Below are 27,869 nucleotides of genomic sequence, written 5' to 3'. Positions count from 1 at the left end.
CGAGTTGCTCTAGTTCTACCTCCACAGCCCTGCAGCGGACAATTATCGGACAAGATTGCCCTATAGTGTGTGGTGTTCCGTCTTGTGTTCGAATCTCATGTATTTGTATTTACGATCGGAGAGCAACAATCGGCTGAGATTCTCTTTATGTGTGTGGTGTACATTCGACTCAAAAATCGTAGTGTGGGGGGCAGCCTTCAGTGCGTTGTCCATTTAGGGAACCAGACAAAATGTAGCCCACTGTTCTTATGGTTTCCTCGACGATCGTGTGAGGCATTGGAGCAGTTTTTAACGCAGCAGTTATTTCAAGGCATTGTTAAAACAGTACAGAATTGCAACAACCTCCTCTGCTAGCAGCTACCGTGTCAAAAATAACGCAAAGCTCAGCTGCACTCGGAGGGGCGTACCTTCCAACATGGCGGGAAGAGGAGGGGCTCTGTGCCGTGACGACAACTCCTCATTCTCAATAGCCCCCCGCTGTCTCTTCTTTTGTTCCTCTTCATTTTTTTTCTTTTTACGTTTTGCCACACCCGAAAGCATCTTGAATGTTAGCCTACTCAAAAAACGACCTGCCTGCTAGCTTTATTGTTCCGCTTAGTCTTGTCCCGCTGACCTCCCCTCGGACTTAACTGATTGGCGTTAATGTGACGTAACGTTAAGATAAACAACGTCACTATTTTTAGTTAATTAATATATATTGATATATTAACACTGAAATAATAGGACATTTGTATAGGCTATTTCAAATTTTTTTTTTTTGTCCTTCTGTCTGCCCCCCCCCCCCCCCCCCCCCCCCCCACCGCCAATCAGGCCCTAAGCACGTGCCTAGTTTGGCTTTGGGTTAATCCGGCTCTGTATACAAGTAAATAAATATTTAGTTAAATAGATATTTAACCCAACGTTGGTTCTCTCACTAAGTTTTCTCGCTAGTTATCTCGCTAGTTTCTGGCTATACATGATGGGAGACAATGCCAAATTATGCAGCCAATTAAATCAGAAGAAATCTTTCATACTGTAACATTCCCTCTCTCTCTATCTCTCTCTCTCTCACACCCCTACCTGTTGCTGTAGCGTTGATATCAGGCTGTGGTCTCTGTCACTTTTCTATGCCTCCATTTTTCCATATTGATATTATTGATATTTATTATTGCATAACTTAAGTAGACCACACTGCCTCGATGAGAATAGAAGATTCCTCCTATAGTGATTGACAGGCAGCTCAAGTTTAAAATACTGAATCTGATCTGATTTCAAAGTGCCCCAAAGGTTTTGAGCTAAGATGTTTTTGAGGATTGAATCCAATGCTATTTTATTAATACAATGCTATTGCCATTTAATTTATACAATAGTACAATAGTTAATACTGTTAATATTTTTAGGACATCCCCAGGAGAAAAAAGGACACACACATCAGTGTAGTCTTACAAAAACAATGCTTTTATTGCACTCATTAGAAACATTTATGATTTGACCTGAATAGAAAACATTTCAATAGGCATGGTGCCCAGCTGCTCTCTCTCACTCTCTACAGGCCATAGTCGTAGTCGGCTTTCCCCGCGATGTAGGACTTGTAGAAGCCTATGTGTGTGTCTGGAGCGTGCATGGTTTCTTTAACAGCAGGGTCCTCAAGCATGCGCTCAGTCCACTTCTTAAGCTCTGGGGTTCCATCCAGGAAGCTAGGGAAAAAAACACAATTGTATTTAACTTATTTTCTTAATGGGCCCCTATTTTGGTGTTCAAATAGGGGCCCTTTAAGACAATGGTACCTAACTTTATTTGGCTTGTGACCCCAACTTCTTCCATTTTTCCCACCATCTTTCCCATACATCGTTTTAATCCCATCTGTCATATATATAATATTAACATCAACATTATGGAATATCAACATCTGGAATATCTATGTCCCAGTGAATGTCTGAGAATCACCAACGCAAAGAAGTTAAATAATTCAGACATTTCATCATTGCATCATCCAATAGCTATAGTTTATGACTGAATAATCCCCTGCGACCCCCTATGCATACCAGGCCACCCCGTCATTATGTGTCACCTATGAGCCATGTATTTCTACACGATACTTACTGTTTTAGCTGGATGCCTTCCATCCTCTCAAACCACGGCCACATCATATAATCGATCATTGTGATTGAGTCACCAGCCATGTAGTTGCTCTTCTTCTTCTTAAGATGCTGAAATAATACAATGTTCAATATTAAGTTATCAACACTGACACACTGATGTTCAATATAATTTGGTTTTGGAGCTAGAAAAATAATGCTAAAAAAGGTGACAATACGGGTATTTTTAGCTTAGCGGTAAACATTGACTTGCCTCATTTAATTTGGCTAACTTCTCCTTCAGTTCCCCCTCGAAGGCAGACACATCCTCGCCGCCCCTTTTGCCCATGGGGATCTTGTAGAAGTACGGTATTACCTGGGGAAACACAACAATTGTTTTTTTTATATACATACATGATGGCGGACAGAGAAGAGTACAGCATGTCAAATGAAAAGTATTGATATTGATATTGATATATATATATTGACACTATCTATTAAGGCAAATAATTTAATTTGTTTTATTTTCTTTAATGATATAATGATTATGAATAATTATCCGAATGTTATTAAGTACATTTTATGTTATTGTTTCTACAAACAATGTGCACACTGAGCAAGGGCATTTGGAAACCCAATTTTATGCAAAAAAAAAATACAGGTAGCTTCTGTAGACCTACCTTGGAATAACATTCCAACATCATCTTCTGCTGAGCTTTCTCAAACGGATCCGACGGAAGCAGCTTGTTGTCGGGGTACACCTCGTCCAGGTACTCGCAGGTGATCGGGGAGTCGTATATCACCTGGCCGCTAGGGGTCTCCAAAGTCGGCACCAACCCAAGAGGATTCTTCTCCAAGAACCAGTCCGGTTTCTCCTTTAAGTTGATGTTGACAATGTCATGCCTGGGAAGGCATATATTATTTTAAATATTGTAAGGCGTAAAGAACGGTGGGTTCCGTTAGTGGAATGATATAGGTATATGTAATTTACTTACTTAATGCCTTTGGCTTGAAGCACTAGTCTGGCCCTCTGGGCAAATGGACAGAATCTCATGCTGTACAGTCTGATAGTGCCTTCAGGCACTGGGCCAGGCGCAGTGCTGCCTGAAATGCATCAATAGAATGATGATGATAATAGAATTATAAATCATCACAAAGTAAACGGTATTGGTAGTGAAACAATTAAGTGTCAACACAGCACAGTAGCCAACTACAGTATCCTGTTTTCCGTGATCAAATAAAATAACTCGTGATTGCACTGGGCAGTTGACACATCATGACTTTGCATAATTTATATTCTTGCCTATCGATATGGATTTTAATTAATAAACACTGGATGTGTAGAGTATGCCTTCAGTGCGTATAGGCCTACTTCGAGATAACGAGATCACATTTTATAAGAGCATTTTAATTTTTTAAAAGCATTTCAACCCCTCTCTAATGTAATATTTTCGGTAACCAATTCACTCGTTTTTCAAAATAATTTTGCAATGACATGCATAGCCTATCTTTATTCAGTATTGCGTCACGTTCAATATATCATAATTACCTTTGGCGAAAGACTTTTCAGTAGACATTATTTTATCCGGGGGGACAGTGATACAAAACGCAAGTGTTATATGAGGCGGCGGTTAACCTCTATGAACTTCCTGCATGGCAGCCCAGCGCGTCATCATGGAGGTGTGTCAGTCTTTCGCGTCATCTTGTGCCGTTCCGTTTGTTATTTACTGGTTGTCAAGGATACCAAATCACTCTCTCGCTGCATGCAGAAAACGTCTTTTTTATTTTCAGTTGAAATGGATGAGATTGGGAGTCTAGAAGTCAGGTACATTAGAAGATTGACTGTTCAATTTATTATTTGTGAATGTATGGGTAATGTAGCCTTGTCATTATCAAGGGATGGCTACTCTATTGTCATTGATAATAATAGTAGTAATAATAGTTAGTCTCAGGCGAAAGGAACTTCATTAAAATACATGTACTTTATTTGGGTTATTTTCTCTCCCCAGGTGGGCACAGGGGTTTTCAAAGCAAAGAGTGGTGTTTATTGACACGATGACAGCATGTTATACGTGTGGAAACCACATCGTTTTCCTTAACATTGACTCCAAAAAGAGAACTGTCCTCCAAAGCCCTGGCAAAGGCATCGGCGCGTTCACAGCCAGTGGGACTTCTAGGGTTGTGGCCGTCTCTGAGCAGAGGCTGAACCCTTCCATATTCGTGCTCAGCTATCCTGAACTCAAGTTAAAACATGAGCTGAAAGGTAGTGATGTTTTTTGCTTTTTTGTTGAAAATAGGTCACATCTATTTAATATGTAGTAGCATCATTTATAAATGGTCAGTAATGTACAACTCAATAATGTACCTAAACTCTTAACAATGTTTAGGCCATAACGTTAAATTATTCTTTATCAATTCTAGGCTTGTCTATTCTTGATCTTTATCTAATTATGGTTATCTATATTTTTAATAATCTTGGAAGAGTATGGTGATATATTTTTTGTTTTATCTCTATTTAAATCATTATACTGTCCTGCCTTCTTGCTGCTGTTAAACCCTAAGTAACTTCCCATCTGTGTTTACTGTTTACGGAAGTATATCCGTCTGTCTGTTCAATGCGATCTCATTGATTCTAAAAATACTTTTCTCATTCTCAGGAACAGCAACACTTGACTATACTTCTTTGGCGTTGAGCGATGTTGGTCCATATTTATGCTGCTATTCCTCTCTGCCAGATCATACCATCACAGTGTGGTAAATTATGAACATTAATATCTATTCCACAGAATAATAGGAGCAGAAATATAATCTGTACTAAATCGCATTGACAACCCTCCTGCAGGAACTGGGAAAGTGCAGAGAGAATCTGTACTCAACCACAAGCTGGAAAAGATGTAATTTATTTGGTTTTCAACCCAATGAATTGGCAGCAGATATGTGCTCTGGGTTCAAAATCCCTCACCGTGTGGAACATTGAGAAGAGCGATACGCATCACATCCTGATGAAAAGGTAGGTATGTTTAATCCCCAATGTTCCCTGTAGGCTAACTAGAGCATGCAGCCCTAGCCCACACCTGCAGTTGCTCGGTGCCCCTAGGTTTAATAATAAATGTTTACAATTCATAATTCATATGTGTAATATGTGAAAACTCTAGGAAGAGGACTCAATTTCCACAACAGCTGGTAGAAAACAAGAGTAGTCTTTACTTGAGAAAAGGTTTGTGTAGCAAAGTCGCTGCTACCCGCCACACTCCACCTAGGTGACATTTATTTGGCTCCTCCAGACAAAGGACGCAGGGTAGTGATGTTTAAAGGCCGGTTTATTGTAAAGGTTTGAAAATTAGACATGGCCTGCTGTGGTTGCCACCTGGGAGAACTCCTCTATGTGTTGAGGTGTGTTGAGGTGGCTGGTTTAATTCCCTCCAAATTATATTTATACTTAAACTGGACTCTACCACAGGGTTATCATACCTAAAAATAAAAACACAGCCCCGAAACCCTATTATCCCTACACCTCCCAGTGTGACTCGCCATGCTTACCCTCCCCCTCCATCCTGGAGACTGGAGGCCTCCGATGCCACCGCAAGGCTGTTTGGACGAGCTGGGTTGAGGTTCAGCTGGGCTGCAGTGGTAGCTCCTCGGAGGGCCCGGAAACAGCTAACCCCATCTCCCTCATGGAGCACAGAGCCTTTGGATGCTGTCCTGGCTGGCAGAGGTGTGGCTTTGCCTGGGCTGCGTTGGGCTGACTCCAGGGGCGGTGCTGATGGGGAAAGGGCTGCTGCTGTGTGTCCCTGGACAGCCCTTCTGGGTCCCCAGCAGTCTGGAGAGAACCTAAATTGGGCACCAGTGTAGCAAAGTCTCTGCTACACGCCACCTAGGTGACTTCTATTGGGCTCCTCCAGACAAAGGATGCAGGGTGGGGATGATCAAAGACCGGTTTATTGTTAAGGTTTACTCATTATACATTGCTTGTTGCCATCTCAGAGAACTCCTTGGGTGTGTGTGCAGATGGCTGGTTTAACCTTAGCACACTGATCAATCAATGTACAACAGGTGTGCAGCCTCACCCAGCCCCAGAGTCCTTTCTGACTGGGCCAGAGGCTGCTTAAACCAGCCATCATCCACACACTCCCACAGACGGGCAATCATTCAGGCGATCAGGCAAACAAATCCAGCACGAGAAGACAAAGGTGTAATCAGGAAAACTAGCAGGGATAAAAAACAACAGGAACACTAAACTCTAGAAGAAAAATATGGGACATTTGACATGAGGTACAAAGACGAACTGGCACTGGGAGGGAAACATGCAGACAAGGATTCAATTGCACAACAGCTGGTGGAAAACTGGTGGTAGTACTTTGTCTAGAAAAGTCCCTGCGGCACACCACCTGGGTGGCTGCCCCCCTCCACTTAGGTGACCTTTATTGGGTTCCTTTAGAGACAAAGGACAAAGGGTGGTGATAAAAGACTCGTTAATTGTTACTATTTGATAATTATATGGCCTGGTGTGGTTGCTAGCTAGGAGACCTCTGCACACTGATTAATCAATGTGCAAAAGTTGTGCAGCCTACCACAGTCCCAGAGTCCAATCAGAGTCCAATAAGCCAGCCCCCCCCCATCATCCCCCCCCCCCCCCCCCCCCGACACTAATAAGTGGATGATGATGAGGGACAGGTGAAACTAACCACACCAAGGGTGGACATTCACAGAGGTGGCAAACACAAGGGCAGGGAGTGAAGTATCTTAAACGAGAGATGTGAGAACAAAGTATAACAGGAAGCAATGTAAGAAACAATAAAAAACACAATTTAAGGAGCCGGTTGAAATGTGACAATGTGAACAGAGTCATAACCCTCAAATGTTGCAGTTTTACGGTGTTGCTAGCACTTTAGCAGTGTAGCCGTTGGATTGTGAAGTATGAAGTATTATCATTTAACTTTTTCTTCCAGAGAACTTCATCTCCCAGCAGCTGATGGCTCCCTTATTGAGAGAGAGGCCCCGCCCTCTCACATTGTGAACGGCAGGCTCACCTACTGGGGCCCTCAGATGCCAGCGTCTGCTGTAGCCGGCCTAAAAGGAGTCAGGGCAGGCAGTTTTCCGGTAGCTCTCTCATCCCTCTGAACCATTGTAATGGATTATATGGATAATAAAGGGAAAACAATGAATCATTTGGATTTTGTTGTATGGTTTAAATCCAATTTTTAGGCCTTCCAATATTTTAGCACTTTGTGAAAAAGTCAATATTATTAGAAGGTTGCTTAAATATAATCTGCTTGTTTCGTTGGTGTATTTTTCCATTTGTTGTTATCGTCAGGGGATTTCGGTGATGTGTGACGGGGCTATTCGTTTGTTTATTTGCCTCTGCCACAGGAGCGTGGGACCCCCAGACTGACCCCTGTGGCCGCATGCTGGACGCCCACCGCTGAGCTCTACGTAGGCTGTCAGGAGGGGTACCTGCTGCTGGCCTACCTGGACGCCCCTTCTGTCCGCATCCTGTACGACCCCACAGGTACCCCCCACTCCTGGAAATAAGACATAGCGCGGACGTATTGGTTAGTTGGGTGGGACTCCTTCTGTAATCTTTGTGGGAAACTATGATAACTCAATGGAAATGCATTGTAAATGCTACCTGGGTGAGGAAAAAGGAATGTAGAACTCGAAGCTAATGGAATTACCCAACTAACCAATAAGGCGATCATGTTGATCAGGTGCATTGATAGAAGAAGAACACATTCATGTATTATTTGTATGTTGTTACTTCAGCTCCTGATGCAGACCCTGCGCTCAAAGATGGTGGGTTCCAGAGTTTGGCTCTTTACTCTGATGGCTTGTATGTTGCGGGAAAGGTAATGAATAGCATTCCCCTTTTTTCTACATTTTTGCACAATACTGTATAATTCGCCATTTCAACTTAAATTTACATACTATGTCCTTTGCTCTGTGATTGAAGATCCTATTTGCAATAGCATGGCTCTGAAAATACATTGAGGTGTAGGAATGGTGTAGTGGTTAGGGTGTTCGACGTCGAACACCCTTATTTAGGAATTATTTAGGAATCTTTAGGCAAGACTCCCCTAACCCTATCCTAAGTAACTAACTACTCCCCAATACTTGTATCTGAATTCACTGTAAGTCACTTTGAATAAAAGAGTGTGCTTCATGACTGCATTGATGACCCCAGTGCTTTGTCTATTTCAGGATCATGTCCTGCGCTGCCTGAAGGTGAACGGGACCAGAGTTGAGATCTCCCACTCACTAGAAGTGGAGGAAGCCATCAGCACTGTCGAGTTTTCCCCTGACTACAAGTCCTTACTATTGGTCTCAGGCTCGGTAAGCTTGAGACTGGTTGGTTGTCTTGAAGAACCACCACTTTTCAGCACAAATTTGTATTCTTTACCATAGTTATACATAACGATTAACCAAATAAATGATTATCATAAATACAAATATAAATGTATATATTTATAAAAATTAGGGCTGTCAAATGAACACGTTAATTTTGATTATTTAATCACAGAAAAAAATATGCGTTAAAGAAAATAACGTTGAGTTTTATTTTGGCACATACAGTATTCAAGAAAAAGTGTTAAAGGTCCCATGGCATGCTATTTTATGGATGCTTTAATATAGGTATTAGTGGGCCCCTAATACAGTAGGCCCTACTTGAAGACGTTCAAGAAATTCAGCCTTGGTGCAGAGTTACAGCCACTACGAGCCAGTCCCACAATGAGCGCTCCACAAACGCACTGTATTGTGTTGCATGTTATGCGCCATAACACCAACAGCAGAACGGTTATCCAAATAACAAAGAATGGTGTGTGTAATCACGCACACACATGTGGCGCTCGCACGGTCCTAGCTCATTGTCTCAGTGGCGGGCCAAATTCTCTGGGCGGGCCAAGCAGAGAAAGGGGAGGTAACCTGGTCCCGTATGACGACATATGGGGCCCGAAGCCAAATTGAAGCGTTTCAACAATCCTTTTTTCAAAGACTGAGTAAGATAGCTACTTCTCAGTTTACACCTAATGCAATTTTTAGCTACTGGAAGGCTAGGGGAACTCAACTTAATGTTAGAAAACCTCATAAAGTGAAATCTTCATGCCATGGGACCTTTTAAAGTTAAAACAAAGTATTGTTTATTTTTTGCCTGAAATGCATTGCATCTTGAGTGAGATGGAAAGTTATTAATTTGATCTTAAAATGCACCATATGTTAATGAAAGACATGTTTTAAATAAAAGAGACATTGAACTTTAAAGTCTATTATGTATATTATTCATTGAATCACTCATCTGCGATAATTTATTTGAATTAAATTATTTTGAAATACTTTCTCGGCAAAATGTAAGTATGCGATTCATTTAGAGTAATTAATTACAGAGCCTGTAATTAATTTGATTTTTTTTTCAATCGCTTGACAGCCCTAATAAAAATATACACAATTTGTATTTGTTTAAATACAAATTTCTGTAATTTCGTAAAAGATGTTTATTTGTTTTTCAAACGTTAACATTGATTAACGTCTTCCAGGGACAGATCTACAGGCACCAGTCGCTCCAGCCAGGGTTGATGGAAAACATCCTGGATGTCCTCACTGGAGGCTTTGTAGCTGCAGCTTCGATGGGCCAGGATACGTTTGTGGTAAGAAAATAATTGGAGAGTTCAATAACAGAACAAGCATTTATTATCTAGAGAGGACTATATAATGAAACAAATTTCATTACGAATATAAAACCTAAAAGTACAGCAAGGCAATAAAAAACAGAAAAATATACTTATATATGGTCCTGTAGCGTGTTGACGTGTGTGTGTTCATGGTGTCCGCAGTCAGTGAGGGAGTGTGGTGAACTGCAGTGGTGGTCCTCTGAGGGCGATCTGACGGGGTCACTAACCCTTGGAACCCAGGTCTGATTCATCGCGTCACTGCATTTAGGCCAATTCCGTTTAGAGACTTGAGTCATAATAACCAAACTCTTGTACCCATGTTCTTTACTCATTTAGTAATTCTTCTTCATGGTATTCGTTATTCCCTCACCTTGTTTCTGGTGTGCGTTTATGTTTGAGCTATGTCTAGGTTGTGTCACACTGTGCACACAACTAAATTTAATTCTAAACAAATAACCTCATAACTATTTAAACCTTTTCTTATTGCGTTAAGCAAAACGGCTTCACTAGCAATGTAGCCTAGCTATACATATGATTCCCTGTGTGTGTGTGTGTGTGTGTGTGTGTGTGTGTGTGTGTGTGTGTGTGTGTGTGTGTGTGTGTGTGTGTGTGTGTGTGTTTAGGTCTCCTGTCTAGCCTGTTGTCATGTTGCCCACTACGCTGTCGTTGGAACCCTCTCAGGCCACCTGTTGTTTGTTGATCTGAGCAGTGCGGGGCGACCGCGCCTCGTCCACAAGATCCATCTGTACCGCAGGCCCGTGGACTGCCTGGTGTACATACCACTCCATCACGCACACACACACACACACACACACACACACACACACACACACACACACACACACACACACACACACACACACACACACACACACACACACACACACACACACGTGTTCATGTCCTCTCATGGACGAATGGAGTACAGATGTGTAGCTGTTAGATGTTATATTTTCACCTTTGTTAAGTTAAGAAAATGTAAGATGTACTGGCAAGGAAATGTGGCTGTAAACGCAACACAGTTATAAAACATTTAAAAAGGGATAGACATTCAAAAATTGGTATTAAATAAATCTATATAAAATCTACAAAAAATAGAATAGATATATACAATACATCGGTACATATGTTGGTATATGATTGTGTGTTTGTGTTCCTATTTGTTTTTGTAACAGTTTTGACCAAGGAGGGAACATTCTTGTCTGTGCATCAGATTGCCACATCTTCATACTGGACGCCAAACCGTCGAAGACATTTGCGGTCGTCGGATACACAGGTAGAGCCCATACACGGGGACATTAACAATGTTCCTCTTCTTCTCTTTGCCTCCTCGGTTACCAATATAAATGACACTGACATACATAGACAAAATTATAGCTCTAGCTCCCTTTTTGGTAACCCTTTTAAGTTCTCTGTCACATGAGTGATTTGATTTTAATTTGCAGTTAGGGGGTAAGGGTATCTTGCTCAATGCTTACGGGTATGGATATATACAGTGGGTACCAAACCCAGGGAGTCAAACACCCTGACCCTCTATGCATTCCCAGTAGCATTGTTAACACGGTTTACTTCCCCTGCTTTTTCAGTCGCTCCCGGCAGGCCCGTTCTATCCCTGTCCATCCAACACCAGAGAGGTTCTGAGCGGGTGCAGGTTCTAGTGCTGTGCCCCGGACCCAAGGACCCCCAAGACGGAGGTGGAGGCAGTCTATTCCACCTGCTCTCTCTGTCTCTGAAGGAGCTTTCAGGTATTCTACCAACCTGAGGACACCAGGTCACCTCTCTAGTCTATCGTTACTTTCGCTACTGCATTTGCTATCGCTACTCTGCTCAATGTCCATTCAGTTATCAGAAAACTACGTGGTGCAGCCAATGACTAGGCTCATACTAATAAATAAATGGCATGCTCGATCACATAATCATCGGATAACTGAATGGAACTGTTGTTGACACAATCGCACATAAAGGATCTTTCTGTGTCTCTCCAACAAAAGAAGAATGCTGGGTTAGTGGTGCTAAAGGTCGGGCTGGTGAAAGTACACACAAAAGAAGAGTTGGAACCGGTGTAACCAGCCTTTTTTGACCAATGAGTTGTCCATGTTGTGCTCCTGTTCCAAAATGGCAGGTCCAGGGTGCGTAGACGCACACGGCCGTCTATCTGAAAACACGTTCCAGGCGAGCACGTACGAAGCGCCACGTGCAGTCCAGTCATGCGTGCTGGGCGTCGGGGAGATCTTTGCGTGCTGCGAGGAGCTCAAGTCTTTGCAGAGATTTAAACTGCCCCAGGTGGGGTTTCCAACAACACACCCTGTGTTTTCACATGATAGCCGTTGGTCTGTGTGGTTTGCTGTTGTTTGTGTTTGAGGTGCTGGGGCTTCTCTCATGACTCATCGCTTTATTAGTTTGAGTGCATGAAAAGATACAAGAGTAGAATGCATGGGAGTATTCACAGGAGGATAATGTTTATTTAGGAGTTATATGTTGTTATACTAAGGTTGGTTTATTGGTAATTATTAGGATTGTTTATGTTATTGTTTGTTATTATGCGTGTCTGGTGCACGCTTTATTGTAATTATTGGAAGGCTTTAGAGTGTACCTTAGAGTGTAATCTAACAAAATATCATTATTTAAAATAGAGCCAGGCCTTTATATATATTTTTCAATGTATCTACAACATCACACTGGTTAGTGTGATGGTTAGTGATGCATTGAAAGTTGGGGGGCGAACGCGATTGTCGACGGGGGGTTGGGCGAACGCGCTTTCAACGAAACATACGGTGAACTGACTAGGGGTGGCACCTGGGGTGGCCAGTCAGGTTCCAGGGGTGGCCAGAGCCACCCCGGCCACCCCTCTGGCTCCGCCACTGGTTGGACGTTAATGTTGAGGTGGTAGTGGAAATCCAGCAGATAATGTCAAAAAACAAAGTCAAAGCCTTGGCTCTGGGTTCCCAAGAGACGACACCGTTGGCAGCAAGTACATTACGCTAGGCGCTCGTCAAATTGCCACGATTAAAGTCCAACGTGCCGCTAGTGTGGTATCCTCACCTCCCATTGGCTGCTCCTTATCTGGCAGGATGCAGGCTGTGTTTCCGGGCCAACGGTGTGCCAGCTGGGGCCGGAGGAGGAAGTGGAGGGTCATCCTCTGGGGCCCAGCCTCCTGGCCCTGTCCCCGCATGGCTCCTGGCTGGGGTCGGTGGGCAGGGACGGCCTGCTGAGACTGCGCACCACCACCACCCTGGTAGGGTGATGACCTCCTGCTGTCTGGACACACTCTTGCTGTCTGGGAGCAAACACACGGCCATGTTGGTGGCGTTATGAATCACTGTGCCCTTTGGTATAATGGTTGTTATTTAATAAATCATTTTTTATTGGGGCAATGGAGGTTGTTATGCAAAGTGTCCTTCCAATGCCAAGTTTGAATGCCAAGTTTGAATACATTGTTTGCATGGGTTGGGCAGCCCTAACCCTATCAGGGTTAAAGACTTGCCCAACCAGTTCAACTGTCAGTGACAGACTTGTGAATCAAATAAATCTGACAGTGTGTGTCAGCAGGGTGTGTTTCAAAGTAATGTATGTGTTTGCAAAGCTAGTTTATTTCTGGTCTTCTAAACAGGATAGGTACGCTGAGATAGAGTGTCACTCATGTCGCCTGGGAGGCGCTGGTGGCCTCTCCTTCTCTTCCGACGGCCAGACTCTGGTTACTGCAGGCTTGGGGGACGGTTCCCTTGTCTGCACTAGGCTGAGGTGAGGAGATTCATATTATTCTGATGCTATACCGCATCTCACCAGCAGAGGGTGCGGGCGTGCTCATGACAATGTCGGGCAAAGACAGCGCCGACTCTCATCCTGTAAATGCCATTTCTCACATGAAATACTTCATGTGAGTCTTTCATTATGATATTTTATCGCCAAAATAGTGTCAACTATATTGTAAACTCTAACAGTTTATAGTGTATACATTTGTTTTTAAACTTCTGAATTAATTTAATCAACGATTCAAGGTTCCAGATTTGCCAAGTATTTTCAATGGAATGTAAAAATCCACAGAAGGAAATCCACTGCACTGTAGCAGCGGGAATGAAAACCCACCATATAATCATGGATTAGTTCACCACAAGGGTGTCTTCTAGGGCGGGCTCTCTGTGTATGTTTAAAAAATACTTTTAATGTTTTGGATACATGCCAAAATAATGAAATTGTATATTCTATAATAAAAACAATCATAATAAAATTAATACAAAATGACTTGAAATACTGTAGGCAGGAAGAATAGCAATAAATTAAAAACATAAATTATACAATTACTTATATGTATTACTTACTACTACCACTACTACTACTTCTACTGTAGTGACTAGGACATGCTAAAAGAATAAAGTGAAATGTTTATGTTGTCACCGGATGCAATGTATTTTTGTATTTTCAGAACTAAAGTGTCTGGCAGCGTAGAGGCCAGGGAAGCCACATATCACTGCCAGAATGCTGCTCGGCAATTGGAGAATGTCCTGAAAGTAGAGAACGCTGCGCTGGGCGTCATGACTGAGGGGCACCAAGGGGCCTTGTCGCCTCTAGGCTCCTCACGCCCAGGGAGAGAGGAGGTAACCATTCAATACCACCAAGAAGTCAGATGTCAGTGTCTGTAAACCTACCAGCATCTGCATAAATAAGTACATTCTGAAAAAAGTATAAATGCATACATGCATTTATTTACTGTGTGTCATTTATGTCAGGTAGTCATGCATCACATTCATACATTACGAATGAATCAGTGAAATGTTATCTCCTTGTGGTCAACACTGTGCCAAGCCTAGTCAAGCAAACATTAGACATGACCACGGCCCTGTCTTAAGCTATCCCAACTATATGACGGTTATCCAGCTTTCTGAGTGTGTATATACTTCACTAAAACACTGTGTCTCGTCCTGTCCAACCACTTGGAGCAGCCATCTAATTATATGCATAATACTGTAGTAAAGTCTGGAACATTCAAACCTCCCCTCTCCACCTCCCGCTCCGTCCCTAGAAATATGTTTCGTATTTCATGCAGAGCCTCCACCTGTTCACCAGCTGTGTGCGTGTGTGTGTGTGTGTGTGTGTGTGTGTGTGTGTGTGTGTGTACAATTCACATTGTAATTAATCTTATTCATACTGTCTTGTCTAACTCCAAGTGGCTCCTGTTTTTTCTAGGCCAGTGAGGTCAGAGACACCACGGAGGTGTCACCAGAGCTGGTTGAGAAGGACCCCAACCTGACCTCTGACCCCACCTGGCTGGAAACCAGAGAAGAGGTGGTGAGTGTTAAAACATACATAAAGGGTTGTGGTATTTATGAGGACCGGGTGGAATGTCCCCACGATTATCAGATACATGTGTGTGTATGTTTGTGTGTTTTTTTGTGTGTGTCTCTCTCATGATTCTTGCAATTTCTCGGTCGTATCTTCATGGTTAAATGCACTTAAAGTCGCTAAATAAATGTAATGTAATGTGTGTATATGTGTGTGTGTGTGTGTGTTTGTGTGTGTGTGTGTGTGTGTGTGTGTGTGTGTGTGTGTGTGTGTGTGTGTGTGTGTGTGTGTGTGTGTGTGTGTGTGTGTGTGTGTGTGTGTGTGTGTGTGTGTGTGTGTGTGTGTGTGATTCGGTGCGTGTGTGACTGTGTATGTGTGAGTGAGTGAGTGTGAGTGTGTGCATGTGTGTGTGTTCATCCACACTTGGGCACACACATTTGAGCCGAAAAAAACTGCTGTTTTGCTGTTGGCGCATTCCTTCAACGATGTGCAATACTTTGATATCTCCCGAGATCATGAATCGGCCATCAATCAAGTGCAAAGCAAAGCAGCATGGCGAATGCCTACACCGATGAAGAAGATCTGGAAACTCACTGCCGTGCAGCAATCAGTGCTGATAACAATAGACACTGACACTCCCCGTGTAGTGGGTTTCCTACATGTTGGTTAGCACCCACATGGGAAACAAGCACTCTAATCACCCTCCTGTGCCACTACATGCCTCCCAGCCATGCGCTAATTATTTGTCTACATCTGTGCGCTGAGCTGTGTGTGTGTGTAGTGCTCAGGTGTGTTTGGCTATGGGCGTCTCTCTGTGCAGGGACTAGGGAGTGATGAAAGATAAGACGTTTGATTCATACCGTCTAGACTAAGCTACTGTATGGAGGTTCCAATTTATAAGTGTGGATGTTTCTGCTTGTGTCTCATAGGTTTTGAAGGCGGAGCAGCAGCGGTATTCCGAGAAAAAGGAAGAAATAAGAAAAGGCATAAAACAATTGTTTGACACTGTGAGTGGATTGAATTAGAGATTTGTGTTTGATGTTCAGTTAGAACACTTATAAACTTAAAATGAGGGCCACAGTCTCATCACAATAGTCAACCATGCACGCAAGCTCGAACCCAACCCGTTGCACATGAATACAAGGGGTTTGATTTAGCCTCACAGCTTTTCCAACACATTCCTTAGCACCTCAAACAGCGTTCAAATTAAAAGCAGAAGGTAAATTGTGTGATGCTGCAAAGTAATTTGCACAGCTTGCGTTGAGTCACCTTGAAGGTTCATCATAGTTCACCTACTGTTCTCTCATTTCCTGAAATATGAATATTATAAGGACCATGCAGGCCTTATAACCATGAAGACAGACAAGAAACATAGTTTAGGTGTTTCTTTCACACACTACCTAAGTGGATAAGCTTCTCATTTTGGACAGTGTTCTGTGATTAATCATCTTCCACGGAAGTGGAGTAATGGTAGTCTGGACTGACCTCTGTCCAGAGTGGGGAGAGGATGCGAGCGAATGAGGAGCTCCCAGATATCTGGCGTCTGGACGGGCACGAGTTCAACCTGGACGTGGGCGAGCAGAGGAGGTTAGAGGTCGACGGGGAGCGGGAGGTCGCCACGGTAACGCCACACAACAGACATCTATGAGTCATGCTCTTACTCACCATACTTCTGTGTGTGTCTCTGTGTGTGTGTCTGTGTGTGTCTGTGTGCTTCTGTGTGTGTCTATGTGTGTGTCTATGTGTGTCTGTGTGCTTCTGTGTGTGTAGAGGGGGAGATGGGAAGCTGTTTTGTCTTAGTGTTATGTTGTTATTTTTCCAATTTCTCGTCTGTGATTAATAAAAGTACAAACTTTCTTATTTTGTCTTATTTTGATTTGCTTTCAGGTGAGTAATGAAACCTGAAACAACCTTTTATTGTGGGTGCGTAGAGATGGGAAGAGTCATTTGTTTGTTGGTATGTTTCCTGGTATTTAAGGTGAGGGATGAGATAGAGTTGGGGAACCTGGCCAAATGCTACTTGCGGGAGCTCCTCAAAAGAGACTGCTGGGACTCCATGAAGGTGAAAGGAAAGGCCATCAAGGTAGGATGACCCAAGACATTAATCAATAATTACAAGAAGAAGTAGAAAATTAAAACTGTTTGAATTATGAACTATTATTATAGGGCCCCTATTTTACCACCAGGTGTAATGTTGATCAACTACCCTCCAGCTACATCACAAGTGGGAGTGCCAACCCAGATGTATGATGCATGGATCAGCCTACCAGTTGGTACAGTCCACCGGGTAGGCTGGGCTGGTATAGGCTGATACATCCATATCATATTTAAAGTTTTTTAAAGGAATGTACTTCACCCCCATAGGGCTTCCACTCTGACTTTGAAGTGAAGAACTATCCAATGAAGGAGCGAACAGAGGAAGAACTGGACCAGCTTCTCAGGGTGGAAAATATCAGAGCCATAGAGACGGCCAACCACATTGTAAGCAGCATGCGCACGCACACACACTCACACTCACACACACACACACACACACACACACACACACACACACACACACACACACACACACACACACACTTTCAGTTTAACAGGAACACAAAGTCTGGGGGTTTGGATGCCAGCAAATGCTCCGAAGCCACATGTGCTGATTTGGTAAAAATTAATCCAGATGTTTGCTGTTTTTAGATGCAATACAGAATGGCAGCCTGTGTTGAACCATAGCAGTGCCCTGGTATGACCAACACACAGCCTAAGCAATAGTTTGGCTTGTGTTTGTTTTCCGCATAGATGCAACGAGGCAATTACATTTTAAGTCTCCAGTCGTTCCATTTTAATCACTTGGATGTGAGTTTCGTGGCTATGCCATTCAACAATGTCAAAAACAACTTTACGAAGGGAATGTTGTGTAAAACGTTAAAAACAAACATTGGGTCTGAACCCATGACCTATGGAAGGCCACAACGTTTTAAATGCTTGAGAAAGGCCCAGAGCTATCCGCATGGTATTTGGGCCCAGTACACACCATCTCTTTAGCCTCCAAAGACAAGAGGTTTGCCATTGACCCTGCATTGCACTGCAATTACTTCTCTATTTAAAGCCACAGGGTCATTTTTCCAAATAGCCATTCCAATTCCAATCATTCAAGACACTTCTCTCACCTTCCCCCGGAAACCTGCAGACCCAGCAGGACGTCCCACACAGGAGGCCCAGTGGAGGAGAGGAGGGAGAGGAGGGAGAGGGGGGGGGGTCCGACGTCCAAACCGCCGCTCTGACCGGGAGTTTCGCTGGCCAGCTGGGCTGCTCAAACCCCCACCTGTACGATCAGTTCAACCTGCACGTCACAGAGCAGAAGATCAACCAGATAACTCTGCTCCAGGTCTGGGAGCATTGGTACACTATCTTGATAGATCCCACCGGTTCTTAGGAGTAAGAAAAACATGTTAGGATTGATTTACTGCTTATTCTTTAGTTGGATCACAGCATCAAACAAGAAAAACAACAGATATAACATTTAGCATCCACTGAAGCAACAGTTAAATAAAAATATACTCTGTAAGTAGTTTATGTTTGTACTGTTGCCTATGTTTTATGAGCTGGCATCGTAGAGCCTTGGGGAGCAGTCGTTAGGGTAAATAATACCATATTAAGTATTCCGTACATGTCCTGCAGCCTTCTAACTGACTTGACTCCCCCTCAGGATGTGATCTACAAAGTCAAGACGGCGTTCAACCGCGAGTTTGATGGTGTGCGCAAGCAGAAGGAGCAAGAGATGAGCCGCATCCGGGAGAAGAACCGGCGCATGCGGGAGATCATGGGGGAGCTGGGGGCCCACCGGGAGCTGTGGGAGCCCACCCTGGGGGACAGCGAGCAGCCAGAGCGGGCCCTCACTGTGGAGGACTCAGAGGTAGGCTGCCCCTCCCCCCCCCCCGAGCACTGGGGAAACTCCATCATGGAGATAGTGTCTCATTAGAGGCCTTGTTAGGAAGGGAGACAACTCATGAAACTGGACTTCACTGCTCTGTTTATTCCATTGAGGGGTTGTTGTAAACAGTAGTGTGGGTGGGTGGATGGGTGGGTGGGTGGGTGGGTGAGTGAGTGAGTGAGGGAGTGTGATCATGTGCAGAAAGCTAATGCGATCGATGCAGTGCTATAGCGCCAAGCTAAAACAAAACAAACTGAAGAACATGGCAGTTTGGACGGACATGATACACAATATTGTTAACCTCACACCCTCCCTCCCCCACCTCAGATAACAGTAGAAAAGTACCTCACCCCACAGCAAAGGAAGATTGAGGAGGAGAAGAAAAAACTGGAGGAACAAATGCTTTTGGCTGCCAAGGTATGCAACACAAAATGTGTTATTACTTTCATTCCTGCCACCCTATCTTTTATATATTTATCCCCCCCCCCTTTGAATTCCTTGTTCAGCCTGCTCTGCAGTAATTATGACCGCTGCTATTCATTTAATGGTTTGTTCATTACCATGCATGTGTTTAATATGGGTTGCCATGACGCCCAAGAACTGTAGTTTCCCAATGAGTTTGCTGACTTATAAGCTCTAGATATTTGACAATGCATGTATTAAATGTAAAAGGTGAGAAAGTCTTAAAAAGACTAAAGCCAAGCAAATGATTAGTGGCAGAAGACGACTTGGTGTGACCTATGTCTCAGCAACGCCAAAGTCCACTGAGACGTCTATATTAGGGACAGATGTTCAGATGTCATTAAAACGATGTGTGGACGGGGCTGCATAACAACTTTAGAGACATGTTGCAACCATTTTCAGACGTAACATTTGTATGAGTGTATTTGATGAGATGATGCCATGATGAATGTGTTGTTGTCGTCCCAGGGAAATAACTCCAGAGACAGAGCACTGGGGGACATGATGGGCGGGGCCATTCAAGTCAAGAAAGAAGACATCTTGAAGAAGGTTGGTCTCCAGGGCAAAAACATTCCATCCATCATTGGTATCATGATGTTGTTCTACTTTTCTTAATTAATGTCATTAGTGTTTTTACTTACTTTAGTCAAATAGTTTTACTTTATAGTTGGCCATAGACTAACTCCCTGTTGCAAAGAATGTGAAAATAATAATGTTTCAGAAAAGTTGTACACATTTCCAGAAGCAAATAGAAAAGACAATCGATTTACACTTCCCTTCAGAGCAAACTCAACAACACTCTTCACGTCCCACTGAAAGGTTTAATCAACAATGGCCGCTTGACTGAGAGTACCAGATCAAACAGATCCCAGTCCTGTAATATTCTTCTCCTACACCTTCCTACACCTGTAGGAAGTTATTCAGCCTGATTTTGCTGTGAGCAAATCAGAGCTGCAGTGGAGCGACGAGGAGAAGAAGATCTACAAAGACTATGAGAAGAAAGCCAAGGAGCTCAGTGAAGAGCAGGACAAATACAGGAAGGTATTTCATACATCCACACACGGTCCTATCTGCCTATTATCAGAACTGTTGGCTCCGGCTACTTTGATGAGACATGTCTTCTATGTTTCCATGTCAACACAGACACTGGAAAGTGAAATGAAAAAAATGCAGGCGTCCATATTGGAGTCAACACAAGGGTTCGATGAAGTCCTGGCCAAACTGTTCGAGAGGAAATTGAAATCAGAGACAGTTATATACCAGGTGAGAGGACATTTACACAAGGTAGAGCAAGGCATCAACAGTGCCAGGGTTAGGGCTTTTATTCCCAATGGGACCACAAAGTGTCTACGTTTAAAATGGTTTTATTAGGAGGAGTTGAAGATCGCCCACCTGGTGCACTCCATGCTGATAGAGGAGGACATGAGGAACCGGGAGAGAGAGCTGGTGCTCAGCATTGAGAGGAGGAGGGCAGACAAGGTGAGACTATTTATATAACCCTAATAATGCTGCCTATCACCGTCATGCCGTGTGACAAAACGTATTTACGACCGCTTCTCGTGGATCCGATTTTTATTTGGTAGGATCTTCCAACAAAGTCCTATAAAAGGCTTGCTCACATCTCAAGGGCAAGAACAAACTTGGCGTGGAACGCTAAACCTTCACCTTGTGTTATTGCAATTAGCACTCTGTCTTAGACCACATTCACTGGAGGTCAAAGAGCTGCTTATTCTTATTCTTTTACTTATATGTGCAGAACGAAATCGGGGAGGAACTGAGGAATGTGAGCGAGGGTGTGGAGCTCTGTCAAAAGGCCTATGACAACGTTGTGGCTGAGGACAGAGTGAGTGGCGTCAGAGAACCCCCAAAAATGCACATAAAAAAGCCATATCGTAAATTTATTGTGGTTTAGCATGGATGTGTAATCTGTTGTCTCCGATAAGCTTCTGGACAAAGGGTTTAGGAAGCAGTTCTTCGATGTTCCAGCCCATGTTGTGGATCATCTCTATAAGCTATTCAAGCACAGACCCAGGTTAGTCATGCTCAGTAACTTGTTAGTCAGTTATTAGTTTACAACAATCCACAGTGTTGTATATTGACAAAGATGGGAAGAAAATCAACGTATTTTCAATAAATAAATTGTCCTTTGGATTAAGGAGAGGACATGAATGACAATGTTTAATTTGTCATCATATTAATATTCTAATCAGTTTTATATAACACCAGAAGATCCCAGCTATAGAGGCAGATTTAGTGAGATCCGGCTCTAGTCTCAGAACGTTTCCGCTCCTCCCTGCAGAGTCCAGAGGATGAGGGACCAAGTGGACAGCAACAAGTTTAATAAGCGCTTCTTGCTGGGCGGGGCCGCCAGCGATGGCCTGGGCCAGATGCTGCAGGCCATGGAGGAGCTGGACTCGCCGGAGAACACCCCCGCAGCCCTGGAGCCGTCCGTCTGGGAGCGCTTCTGTCTGGTCCGCAGAGCCAAGGTGGAAAGCGAACAACAGGTAGCTTTGGATTATCGTCTGAATCTCTAATGACAGTCGTAACTTCTAGGTGTGGTTGGCCTTTAGATTTCACGTTCACTTTCATCTTGTATGGTGTACATTTGGGAAAATCAGGCCGTTCTATAAGGATGCATATTGCAGGGATACAATTTATTTTCTGGGTAATTTGGGGCTTCTGGGGTTTTGAAATGAAAGGTCTGCTGTTTAAAGGGTGATATAAAAATAAATCATTGGTTTTATTCGCATTCCTGGAACTGCGATGCAATGGAGTAAGACAAAAATTTGTTATGGTCAAGTCCTAGCCAAAGATAAGACAACCCCGGTGAATGTGTACTTGCTGAAGTGATGGGACAATGATAGGAGCTGGCCATGCCAGAGATACCAACTCAATGTGTCTTACCCCAGGTGAAGGTGAAGGCCCTTATCCTGGCCGAGATGCAGGCATTTCTCCAGAAACGGACTGATGAAGACGAGACGGCAAAACAGGAGATCAAAACTCTCATGGATGAAATCAACGGGTATGATTATGTGCTATCGATAAAACACAGACTCAAGGTGTTCCAGTATCTAAAAAAAGTGATCTATGAATATAGATTGAATAAAAATACAAGTGCTAAAAATACAAAAATCCTATTACCACTGCAAAATTTAGGCTGTGTATTTAAAGCAAACTGCATGAAGCATGATTCCATATACATGTACACAACCAAATAAAGATGTATTTTACTGTAGGATGGTTTGTGTTTGACTCCCAACTAAAAGGTTCTGGGATCAAACCCCAATCTCCACCGTCTACCTGTAGGCATCCTTGAGCGAGAGGCCCTAATGCCAACCTGCTCCTTTATATCATGTATTAAATAAAACGTAGCAAGTTTTTTTTTGTTATGTTAAGTCACTCGTGATATTTTGTTGTGCTATGCAATGTATTATCCTTAGCATTGTGTGAATGAAATGCAGCAGCTCTCACCCTCCTCCTCAGCCTGCGGGAGCAGAAGGTGCGCTTCCAGCTGGACCTCCTGGTGCAGGTGCTGCTGAGGCAGGGCCAGGTGGAGGTGGAGGTCAGCCCCGCCCTCTGCATCCCCGACCACCGAGACTCTGTGATGCACCACCGCAGCGTGGTGGAGGACCTCAGCGCCAACATCAAGGTCTAAACACTCCACAGTCACATGACAACACTGAGTCACATGACTCACCACTGAGTCATCTCGGGAGGAAGTGCACACGCACACACACACACGCACACAGCCTTATAAGCATATTGGAAGAGGAGACTGGAAAGAGAAACAAAACAAGGATGCTGCATAACTAACACACACACACAAATTCCCCTCCAGTGCAGTTGGTAGATAATAGAGCAAGCATTTATTGCAAGGCAAATGTCTTGTTTATTTTTAGATAAACATATTACTCCATCGGCGTATCTAGAGGTATCTTCTCCTCCAGTTTTAGAGGCGTAGACAACAGACCAACGGTGAAACGTCTGGCCATTGTCTCAGTAGCAACGGCCCAGTCTGAACCCATGCGCATTTCCAACAAACGGAAGATCATTAATTTTTTTAATTACGCATCGATGGCTTGAAAACATATCCTAATATGGCTGTTTTTTGGCTAACTTTCAGCCAAAGGGTTCTGGGATCGAACCCCATCGTAGCCAGTCTAACTTGTAGGCACGATCAAAAGGCCCTACCTGCTCTCTAATCGCATGTATCTAAATTCACTTTCAATCTTTTTGGATAAAAGTGTCTGCTCATGTCCTGGAAAGTATATGGTAATAGTGTCCATCAGCATTCTGTGTCCTCCAGGTGAACAGTTCAATGTGAATCCCTCCTGGGCCTTCAGACACTGGGGGGGCAGAAGATCGCCACCATGGTGGAGTGCAAGGACTTCCGGAAGGGCGTCATCCAGCTGGAGTGGGAGCAGCAGAGGATCCAGTTGCAGACGGAGCACTACGATATGCAGACCAGGGACATCCAGAAGCTGCACCTCTCCAAGGAACAGCAGGAGGTCAATTCAGATGGGATTCATACACATGAAAGATGTGCATCCATTATTAACTATGCATACGTTTTATTTATTTATTTGTCAGCCTGCGGCCGAAAAAAAAGTCATGTTTAATATAGTACAGGTACAGGCCGAATAAAGGTGTGCATTTTTTCCCTTTTTTCCCCACAGTATTTAAACCAGATGGATCTCGAAATGGTGGACCAGGCTTCTACCCTGGAGAAGCACACTGCCTTTGATGACAAGGTAACAACAAATACATTACCTTATTAAGTGGTGAAATATTCACAAACCAAATCTGGTTATTACATATAAATATATATTGTATCAGGTATCAGCATGTTTCAGAACCAAATGTTATAAATGTCTTTCGACAGAGTCCTCAGGAGAAGATCAGACAGGTGTCCATGTGGGCAGCAATCAAAGCAGAGCAGATTGCCGTGTTAGACCAGGAGCTGGCGGAGATGGAGGTGGCTGTAGCTGAGAGGAAGCACATATATGATTCCACAGGTAGATACAGTATCAATCAATCAGCATTATTAACACTGGAAGCACTTAACAAGGGAAGTCACATAACAATTAAATAATACATCCCAGGAGCAATGAAGTAATTTTAATTAATTAAAATGAGTTGAAAACTAATTAATAATTATGGGATTCAGTTACAGTTGAACTGTCACCATCAACCGTGAAACATTCACGGTTAACATTGGGCATCATATAAGATGCAATTAAGTTTGTTTTTTTCTAACCCTAATACACTGCAGTTTCCACTCCATTATTCATATCTTCAGTTTCAGATACACCTAATCATATTCAACAGATCTTGCCGTGACTTGAACATTCACACTTAATTCTACTTGTACACATTTCCTGCATACCATTGCTTTTAATGCCCCTGTGTCTGCTTCAATGACAAAACCTAAGCGGATCAAATGTGCCAGCCCTGGTCTGTTGAATAATGAACACTCACTGCTGTACTTTGTCTGTAGCCGCGGAGGCCGACCAGGGTGTGGAGCGGGAGGCAGAGCTCTACCAAGAGATCGTTCAGCTGAAGAACATGAAGCACCTTGCCAGAACCCAGGCTCAGGAACTGGCCCTGCTCCGGGAACAGCTGGAGGTCTCCAGGATGAAGAACTTCCCCGCTCTCAATTAGACTCAGAACACACACACAATGAGAACACAGGATGTATGACACATGATACACTTTGGAAAATAATTTATTTATACAGGCAGAACAAAACTGAAATACTGTAAACAATTAAAGTAACAGGTTCCCGAAGCTGTTTTGATTTTAATAATAAACATAGATATAAACATGTTTAATCTGTAAAGTCGTCTTCTAAGCGGTCAAAGTGCAGTATCTTGTCCTCCAGACCAAAGAGGTCTATAAGATGAGCCAGGCTGGCCTTGCGTCCGTCTAGAGGGAGGTCTGTCTGTAGCTGGTACAGTGCAGCCTGGGAACAGCCACGCCACTTATCGATCAATGCCTGGAGATGGGCCAAGTCGTTCTGTAAAATATATACATTTTTATTTAGTTTATTATTATTTATTATTTAGCAGACAATTATCATCACCATCATAAGTGACTAACAGGGAATTCAGATTCATGTTATTAAAAAGCAGGTAAGGGTTAGGGCACCTGGCTCGAGGATAGGATGCCTATAGGTTAGGCTGTGGATACTGGGAGGCCAACACCCTAGGATAAGCTAACTAAAATATCCTGCCTAACAATAACAAATTGTGTTATTAGATTAGGGGCAGGATAGTGTCGTGGTTAAAACGGTCAACCGTTTCACGGTTTCTTTCTAAACCAATTTGATCATCCACAAGCTACAACCATCCTTGAGCAATATGTTTAGATGCTTAATCCTTGCCTGCTCCGTCCTTTAATTACCTGTATTTAGATTCACCCTGAGTCGCTTTGGCTGAAAGAAGAATCTGCCAAATAAATGTGATTGTAATTGTTTAAGAGAGCTGGAGCACTGTTTCTACCTTGCTTCTGTACACCTTCACCATGTTCAGTCTGCGCAGGTCGTCCATCTTCGCCCTCAGCTCTCTCCTGAGCCCATCTTTCAGGGTCAGCCTGCCTACTGGCAAAGGTGGCGCCAGCTCAGATTCAGAAACACCATCAGAGGTCCGTGACTGAACTTGAATCTTCTTTTCGGCAACATTCCGGCTATATCCCGGTGTTTCAGTTACGATCACAGTGGGATCTGCCACGACTTGCAGTCCATCACTCTTCTCGCCCTCATTGTCATCAACGTCTACACAAAGCCGTTTGGCCACAGAGGAGGGAGTGGCGAAGGAGCGCCTGGATCTACTCAGTCTGGCCTTCAGTGATGCACTGAGATGTTGACGGGGCTGTTGACCATGCCAGAATATCTTAGTTAGAACAGGGTGTACCAAATGACGGTAACATAAGATAAGACAAGGACATTCTGGTGTTACAGCAGCAAGAAAGGCCAGTGCAAATCAAGTAAGAGAAGTTATACGTTATAAGTTAACGTTATATAAAAATACATTTAATAACCACAGCACAAATACCTACAATAAATAAAATTGAATACATCTTATGCAAAAGAAATACGGCAACAACACAACAAAGTCCAAAACATGTGTTAAAACGATCAACAGTTATTAGATTAGAGGGAGATTTTTGTTTACGAAGCAAAATCATAGACGTGTGGTTTTGCTTCGTAACGTAACAATTGGCGAAAGATAATTTGCAGACATAAAAACATAGAATTGCTATAACATATGGCTGATAGAGGTCAATAAATTGTTCGATTGCTTACCTTTTCACTTGTGACTTGAGTTGGGGTTGATTTGGTTGAATGTAAAGGTGTGAGCGACACCGACCTGTCTGCTTTAGGAGTGACGTTACCTTCCATTTGGTACACCTTGTTTACACCAGGTCGTCTGATAAAGTTAACACTATTGTTAACAATCCAACCAGTTTAAGTTGACAGTGAACCTCGTCTCGTCTTCAGACATATTAGAGCACATTGAGTCAACTTACAGTTGCGAGGTGTGTTGTTGTTGTTGTTGTTGTTGATAATAACTATTTCGCTTTAGTTCCTCATTTTTTCGGTTCAAGAAACCCGCGGAAATCACAATCGCAACATCCGGCGATTGGGGATTGTGGGTGTTGTAGTTCGGTGATTTGTAGTTACATACAGTTGGCATTTAATGTTTAAGATGTAAACTAATTGCATATGGAGACGTAAAGTCTATATATATATACTATATACTATAGAAAAAATAAACCTTAAGCCCATGTTTATTATATAAAAAATTGAGAATTTTTTTAGATTAGCCTAATTATTAAATTATTAAAAATTAAAAATTATATATATATATATATATATATAAAAAAATAAATATATATATATATATTTTTAAATATATATATTATATGTATTTTATTATATATATATATATAATAAAATACATATAATATATATATAAAAAATTTTATATATATAATATATATAGATTTTTTAATATATATAATTTTTTTTATATATATATAAATATATATTATAATATATATATATAAAAAATTATATATATTTAAAAATATATATATATATTTTTTTTATATATATATATAATTTTATATATATATATATAAATTCATTAACTAATGATGGAACACTGAACATTGGTCTGATGATGATTCATCGCCGCAAAACAACACCTTGATTAAACAAAAAAAAAGGATTAAAAATGCTGACGTTGCTCCAGTGCGCTCTATTCAGTCTTTGTTTAGGATTATGTTCCAGTTCCTCTCCATTCGTTTCTTTGGCCTTCAGCAGGAAGTTGAGGCATCTTGCTGGGACTTGAACAGACCAGTGGACCTGCTCAATGTCTACTTTTGCACACCCTAGGGAAAGTGGAATGTAACATTGTATAATGATGAATCTCACAAGCCTGTAGGGGAAGGGTGATTACTGCTCATGAGTTTGTGACT

At 42.7% G+C, this 27,869-nt stretch overlaps 3 protein-coding genes across 3 annotated transcripts; 1 reads left to right on the top strand and 2 right to left on the bottom strand.

Moving 5' to 3' along the window:
- Window positions 1–1,416: 1,416 nt before the first annotated feature.
- Window positions 1,417–3,717, bottom strand: LOC311350552 (glutathione S-transferase omega-1-like). Its single transcript, XM_084470596.1, has 6 exons — window positions 3,607–3,717; window positions 3,053–3,161; window positions 2,738–2,960; window positions 2,332–2,433; window positions 2,083–2,189; window positions 1,417–1,676 (listed from the first exon to the last, which is right to left on the bottom strand). Exons 1-6 carry the CDS (start codon window positions 3,632–3,634, stop codon window positions 1,526–1,528), a joined length of 720 nt encoding a protein of 239 aa, XP_084326722.1. The 5' UTR covers window positions 3,635–3,717; the 3' UTR covers window positions 1,417–1,525.
- Window positions 3,718–4,112: 395 nt separating this feature from the next.
- Window positions 4,113–25,049, top strand: cfap43 (cilia and flagella associated protein 43; the record flags this gene model as incomplete). The annotated part of the gene is made up of 39 exons (XM_084470194.1): window positions 4,113–4,320; window positions 4,715–4,811; window positions 4,900–5,067; window positions 5,213–5,240; window positions 5,579–5,772; window positions 7,007–7,136; window positions 7,428–7,566; window positions 7,821–7,903; window positions 8,256–8,387; window positions 9,587–9,697; window positions 9,884–9,961; window positions 10,345–10,493; window positions 10,897–10,997; window positions 11,308–11,466; window positions 11,844–12,004; window positions 12,792–12,956; window positions 13,332–13,462; window positions 14,145–14,316; window positions 14,906–15,007; window positions 15,931–16,008; window positions 16,497–16,622; window positions 16,980–17,084; window positions 17,366–17,482; window positions 18,183–18,380; window positions 18,702–18,908; window positions 19,254–19,343; window positions 19,857–19,937; window positions 20,301–20,429; window positions 20,532–20,651; window positions 20,760–20,867; window positions 21,145–21,231; window positions 21,332–21,420; window positions 21,688–21,892; window positions 22,298–22,410; window positions 22,872–23,037; window positions 23,732–23,896; window positions 24,065–24,139; window positions 24,271–24,403; window positions 24,886–25,049. 39 exons carry the CDS (start codon window positions 4,113–4,115, stop codon window positions 25,047–25,049), a joined length of 5,064 nt encoding a protein of 1,687 aa, XP_084326320.1.
- Window positions 25,050–25,142: 93 nt separating this feature from the next.
- On the bottom strand, window positions 25,143–26,979 carry sfr1 (SWI5-dependent homologous recombination repair protein 1). Its single transcript, XM_084471017.1, has 4 exons — window positions 26,916–26,979; window positions 26,692–26,815; window positions 25,889–26,257; window positions 25,143–25,404 (listed from the first exon to the last, which is right to left on the bottom strand). Exons 2-4 carry the CDS (start codon window positions 26,785–26,787, stop codon window positions 25,216–25,218), a joined length of 654 nt encoding a protein of 217 aa, XP_084327143.1. The 5' UTR covers window positions 26,788–26,815; window positions 26,916–26,979; the 3' UTR covers window positions 25,143–25,215.
- Between the last annotated feature and the right edge of the window lie 890 nt (window positions 26,980–27,869).

Source organism: Micromesistius poutassou (genome assembly GCF_964030765.1).
Source record: "Micromesistius poutassou genome assembly, chromosome: 7".
NCBI lineage: Eukaryota > Metazoa > Chordata > Actinopteri > Gadiformes > Gadidae > Micromesistius > Micromesistius poutassou.
Note: the sequence above shows the minus strand (reverse complement) of the source record. Positions and strands in the feature narration are given on the sequence as shown.

Excerpts from the sequence above, each read along its gene's own strand:
- sfr1 (XM_084471017.1), bottom strand. The coding sequence starts at position 26,787 with ATGGAAGGTAACGTCACTCCTAAAGCAGACAGGTCGGTGTCGCTCACA. Across the intron at positions 26,258-26,691 it reads CTCAAGTCACAAGTGAAAAG|CCCCGTCAACATCTCAGTGC; the intron begins GTAAGCAATCGA and ends CATGGTCAACAG. Across the intron at positions 25,405-25,888 it reads TGAAGGTGTACAGAAGCAAG|AACGACTTGGCCCATCTCCA; the intron begins GTAGAAACAGTG and ends TATATTTTACAG.
- LOC311350552 (XM_084470596.1), bottom strand. The coding sequence starts at position 3,634 with ATGTCTACTGAAAAGTCTTTCGCCAAAG. Across the intron at positions 2,434-2,737 it reads TGTTGGAATGTTATTCCAAG|GTAATACCGTACTTCTACAA; the intron begins GTAGGTCTACAG and ends GTGTTTCCCCAG. Across the intron at positions 2,190-2,331 it reads AGTTAGCCAAATTAAATGAG|CATCTTAAGAAGAAGAAGAG; the intron begins GCAAGTCAATGT and ends GTATTATTTCAG.